Source organism: Xiphophorus couchianus, chromosome 22, assembly GCF_001444195.1.
Source record: "Xiphophorus couchianus chromosome 22, X_couchianus-1.0, whole genome shotgun sequence".
NCBI classification, from domain to species: domain Eukaryota; kingdom Metazoa; phylum Chordata; class Actinopteri; order Cyprinodontiformes; family Poeciliidae; genus Xiphophorus; species Xiphophorus couchianus.
Window position 1 is genome coordinate 25,996,778 of NC_040249.1, and position 5,432 is coordinate 26,002,209.

The window sequence follows — 5,432 nt, forward strand, 5'->3', positions numbered from 1 at the left end:
CCCTCCTGAGCTGTAATATCTTCAGCTTCTCCAAAGTTACCATGGTAATTTTTGGCTTGGTCATAGGGCCAGTCCTGAAATTCTGAATCGGACATCACCAAAATCACAGTTTTTCTTTTTTAAATGACTTTTTAAATCAAACACAGATGCAGTATTGTTTCTTTTCCTAATACTTTTCTGCTTTGTCCTCCGCTTTATGCTGCAGTATGTCCTTTTTTTTTTCTCTCCAGGCTTTGAGCTCGTGAAATGTCAAAGCAAAGGGTAAATCTGGCTCCCAACAGCGCTCCACATCCATTTCTGATGTCATCATTAGACATGTGTGTCACAGATTAGACTGTCGGCCTCATCCGGCACACCGGCCTACGGCTTTTTATTCGGCAGGTGGGCTACGTGGGCCGCTTTCGCTGCCTCGTTGAGCAATTAAGATAAGCAATTCGTATCCAGTCTTGCTGCTATTTCTTTTTCTTTTCCTGCGGACAATTTTGTGTTATTTGCACAATTTCAGTGAGTGTGTCATGGGTTCTGCTCTGCACAACCAGCCTGCTGAATCGAGCAACGCAAATATCATGACTCAACTCTATGGAAATAGCCCTAGGCTTTCAAAGGGAAGATTTGCACATTTATTTGTATTTGCAGTCTGAGGATTCAGGAGGAATTTAAAAGGACAGCAACAATGATGGGGCTTTGTGTGGTGGTCTCCATCCAGTGCAACCCCCGTCTGTCCTCATCTCCATCGCTATTTTGTCGAGGTGAGCTTTTTTTTATTTACGCGCGAGAAGAGAGTGCTAATAAGAACATGGCCGTGTGTTTGCAGGTGGTAGCGAGGCGCACTGTGAAGGCTGCACAGAGTACTGCTGTGAAGGCTCGCCGCCTTTCTGCTGCTCCTACTACGCCTACGTCGGGGACGTCCTCTCGTAAGCAAACACGCTGAGGAAGTGTCGCTAGTTTGTCTTTTTGTAAACTAATTTGCTTTCTTGCTCTTCTTTTTGGTGGAGGTTTTCAATGAAATGTAACTTACTTTAAAGTTTGTAGTTTGCAGGTAGGACACCTAGTTGAGGTGATTCAAGGTACCCTTGCCAGGAAACCTCTTATATGTCTGTGCATTGAATAGTTTGTGCTTTTAGCCTTTCCTGGACACTCCAAAATGTGAAGTAGGTGCAAACTGTTTCTTCATGCAAAGTGACTGGTCAGAAATTGGTTTTGATTAAAAAAAATTTTTTTAAAAAGAAGAGATATTTTAATTCGGACACTTTGGATTGTGGATGGATGATTCAAATGAGGGGAAACCAACTGTTCTGCAATTGGAGCAAAAGAGGACAGTCTTGGCCGACTAACTACAAACCTGCTAATGAGCCCTTTTCTATTTTTGCCAGTTCGCAGACTCCTCTTCAGCGAGCGCACATGTTCTTGTCGCACGATTTGCACACACCTCACAGCTGAGTTGGATCAGATGAGGCGGCACATCTCCATGGCAGCGCTGGAGAAGTGATGGCAGAGAGGAGGGAGCGTTGATGAAAAGCCCTCGCACGTCCTGATGGTTCATTGCTTGCGTCGTGTGTATGTGTGTGTGTGTGTGTTCCAGAGGCACTGCCATCTCCGGCATAGTGTTCGGCGTGGTGTTTCTGATGGGGGCGGTGGCGGCCCTGTTCCTGTGCGTGTGCATGTGCATGAAGAACGGACGCGGAGCGCGGGTCGGAGTTTTCAGCGCCTCCTACATCAACACTGTTACCCAGGGTTACCCAGGTGGGTCGCCGTATTTGACCGAAAGACCCCTGCACCACACCGTAAACAGTTACTGACTTTTTCAAACTCTTTTGAAGCCTGGTTGTTTAGTAAAAAGTGGCACTTTTATGACATTCAAGTACTTTTTTAAAGGTTAATTTAATGCCAAACAAGTAGTTAGATGTTTATTACCTGAAAAAGGGTGTAATTATGAAAACCGAGAGTTTGATGTTTACTATTATTGGACAAACATGACAAAGTGCTGTGGTTTAGCACCTTTTACAAGGTATTTAAAAGTATTTTTCAATTATTTTAAGAATAGAAAAACACTGTGCAAAGCATAGAATATCACTTTAAAATCTTTTAAAAATGCTTCAGACTTGAACTCAAAGCCAAAAAGAAACAAACTAGTAAAACATATAACCTTCTTTACACTAGCATAATTCATGTAGTTTTTTTTTATTTCCTCTACCTGTCACACAATTTCAAACCTTTTGTGTTTAGTTCTTGAGCTGGGCACTATATTTTGCTTGTGTGCCTTTTTGCTACCATACTTTTTCCTTCCACTGAACTTCCCACTGATATGCTTGGACACATCTCTCGAGGAACACGTTTCTGAAATAAAAAAAGGTCTCGTATAACATTCTGCTTCTCAGAGAAACTGAAGTAGCTGTTTTCCCAGCTAAAATCATCCATATAGGCAGAAATACGTGCCTTGTACTTGTGCTGTGTTTTAATTTCTGGAATAAATTAGCTTTTTAAATATATTCCAATGTATTAAAATACAGCAGCATGTAGAGTTGTACATGAACTTGCTTCTAACTTTACCAGCTGTCTACAGAGGTGGAAATATGAAGCAGCCCAAAGAGTTTAAGGGGTTTTCCTGGAAAAGTGAATTATTGCTATAATTTTTCTTGACTCAATCTCCCCCTACATTTATTAAACCCTGTTGCTTAAAGGTAAAAGTTTTCTTTAATATATTTTTTCTTTTAAATAAATGCATGCTATCGTGCAGCAGAGCCGGTGTTCTGTGACACTCCTCGGCCTTTGTGTTGCCATTTTCTCTCCTCTTCCTCATCATTTATTCATGGTGTTTCATTCACAGCTGTGTTTCCCCTTCATGCGACGGTAGCTGAGATGCTTTTGCCCTGCAGCGCCGATCGCGTTTCACGAAGGCACCGCTTGACCTGATGCAGTATGAATGGTTGTGCAGGAATAGTGATGGAAGTCATTGTGTTTTGACACGGTGGTGTTGGTTCCCTGGTTCAGTCGCTCAAAGATCGCAGCGTGAGCGTCTTAAAGTTGCTATTTGACACCGTAAGAAGAGGCGAGGCGAGTTTATTTCTAGATTATTTGTACACAGGGATTTAGAGGAAAGTAAAGGAAGAGGGATTAAAAGAATGCATAAACAAAATATTTAACATTTATTTACTAGCAAATGTTAAAATGCATATCTAAATTAGATGCTAACCTATGATGACAAATACAATCAAACTTTTTATGTTAAAACTAGAGTAAAGTCATGTTTTTATGATTTTCGAATAGAAATTTTCCCTGATGTGGAAACTGGAATCTGACCTATGACCTTTTGAGCCTAACATTCTTTTTTTATATATATATTTAATCTTGCATTTTGGGTGATCAAGGAAACTTTCTGGTGATTTATGGGACAAATTCAGTCCCATGACCATGACGTTTTTCTTGGCAAAGTTTGGACTTGATTATTGTCATTATAAACAAACATTTTTTTCTCACAATAAGATTTTTTTCTTCTTATTATTTTCACTTATTTCGATGGGAGACCAGCTCAGCAAAAACTTCTCAATTTATCTTCCCACTCTTCCCATCAACTTCTTTCAAAGTGCAATTCTGTAATTCTACCACTAGGTGATGCAAGAGTGTCATTAAAATGTTGTGGGCCTGATTCATGTTAAACCCTGAAGAAACATTAATCTAAATCATGTAGTTTTAACTTTGGGTGTTTTTTTGTTGTTGTTTTTTTTCTATAACCCAGGTCCTCCACCTCCTTACAGCTACAACTATGAGATGTACCCACCGTCATTACGACCCCCACCCTACACCCCAGCCCAGCCTCAACAAGCCAACTACTCTCCGCCGCCTCCTTACCCCGGCTTCACCCGCAAGTGAATCCTCGCCATGCAGATCGCACGCTGGCTGGACCATAAATGGACACTCGTCGCGTTCGCTTTTCGGGTTCACCAAACTAAAATTGTCAGAATACCCCCCCCCCCCCCCCCCAACGCTCAGCTTTACTGCACTGCCGCTGCTTTGAAGCAGGACCTCTGGTGGGAAGAGAACCATCTGAGAGAAAATGTGGGTCAGGATTGGAAACGCACACATGCCTCATCACGTCTGAAAGACTTAACTTGTTGGCAGCTTAACTGTTCTGACCTGCACTCTCTGCCCCCATTTGTGCACATCAAAGGTACTGGCTACACTTTGATGAAGGTGAAGACCATGTTTTTTCTCTTCCGCATCGTCACGAGTGGGAAGGAATTGTCAGCGATAAACTGCAGACAACTTCTTCTCTTCTTTTTCCCCCATTCTTGGAGCTATTTTGCTCCACTTTTATTTGAAACGATGATTATTTTTTATTATATCGGATCTGGAGCTGCTTTGTATTAAACTGAAAGACTTGACTTAATCCATTATAATAAAAATGCTGACTTTAAACCATAGCCAGCTCAAAACTGGACTGTTGTAATATACTGACTTTTTTTTTTTTTTGCCGCATTTTAAATAATGCAGGGTATGGGGGGAGGTTTAAATTCAAAGTGACTTCACTGTGCTTGAACTGTGAATTGATGGGACTTCATCATTATAAATATCAGGTCAATAACTGTTTCTCTACTGTGTCAGTACCTGTGTTGTAAATTAAAGATATGTTTTTGAATACAGATGCAGAATCCAGTCTCAAGTTACTCACCTAAATATACTACCCTGTGGTGTGTTTTTGCCTTATTCCCATGTAGATTGACTCTAAAGACACAGTTGAGTAATGAAGCATGGGTTTCCACACTAGATTTCTAATACCTATTAAATAAACGAGTAGGATTTAAGAGGAAAAAATGCATCGGCTTTTGATCTTATGGGGAAAAAAAATAATACTTAATGTCTTTCTCTTTGGCTCAAACAGCAGCTCTGCGATTGAGACGGTTGGTAGTACTGGTTTAGTTTTTAAATGTGCAGGCACTTCCTCTCTTTAGATCCATTAAAGGGGGAAAAAAATCACCAAAATGTATAAAGACGGCAAACAAATCGGCTGATATGTCTACGGACCGTAGAGTTATTACTTAGATACATTTTAAACCAGAAATATATGCTCACTTTTAGAGAGTTCTTTTATTTGCCTTATGTGATGTCACAAGAGGCACTGAAGATTTGTTTTGTTGGAGGGTGTATCATGACTGTAGAACAATTGCAGCAACATTGCTAAGCAAAAAGGGGAAAATCTCCATTACATTATGTTTTGTATGTGGTAAATCTCAAATCAGTTGTGTTGACTCGATTGACGAGTAGTACCTTTAAGATATTATTCAAACCTTTATTTTAGTGTGAAAATTAAAAGGTTGAATCAGAGAATTTTTTCTGTACACGAATTAATGGGCGGGGGAAAGAGGGTTAGAGTGATAATATTGTGAGCATGGGAGGCTGAGTTAATCCCAGCCGGCAGCGGTCAGGTGATCCGA

At 40.6% G+C, this 5,432-nt stretch overlaps 1 protein-coding gene across 1 annotated transcript; it reads left to right on the forward strand.

The window, feature by feature from the left end:
- The first annotated feature begins 198 nt into the window (after nucleotides 1–198).
- On the forward strand, nucleotides 199–4,642 carry cyyr1 (cysteine/tyrosine-rich 1). The gene is made up of 4 exons (XM_028006322.1): nucleotides 199–749; nucleotides 815–914; nucleotides 1,583–1,743; nucleotides 3,737–4,642. The coding sequence occupies exons 1-4, from the start codon at nucleotides 674–676 to the stop codon at nucleotides 3,868–3,870; spliced, it is 471 nt and encodes a 156-aa protein (XP_027862123.1). The 5' UTR covers nucleotides 199–673; the 3' UTR covers nucleotides 3,871–4,642.
- Nucleotides 4,643–5,432: the final 790 nt, after the last annotated feature.

Bases quoted from the DNA above. Each gene is read 5' to 3' on its own strand.
- cyyr1 (XM_028006322.1), top strand. From the start codon at position 674: ATGATGGGGCTTTGTGTGGTGGTCTCCATCCAGTGCAACCCCCGTCTG. The intron at 750-814 runs GTGAGCTTTTTT...GTGTGTTTGCAG, and splicing joins TCCATCGCTATTTTGTCGAG to GTGGTAGCGAGGCGCACTGT. The intron at 915-1,582 runs GTAAGCAAACAC...TGTGTGTTCCAG, and splicing joins TACGTCGGGGACGTCCTCTC to AGGCACTGCCATCTCCGGCA.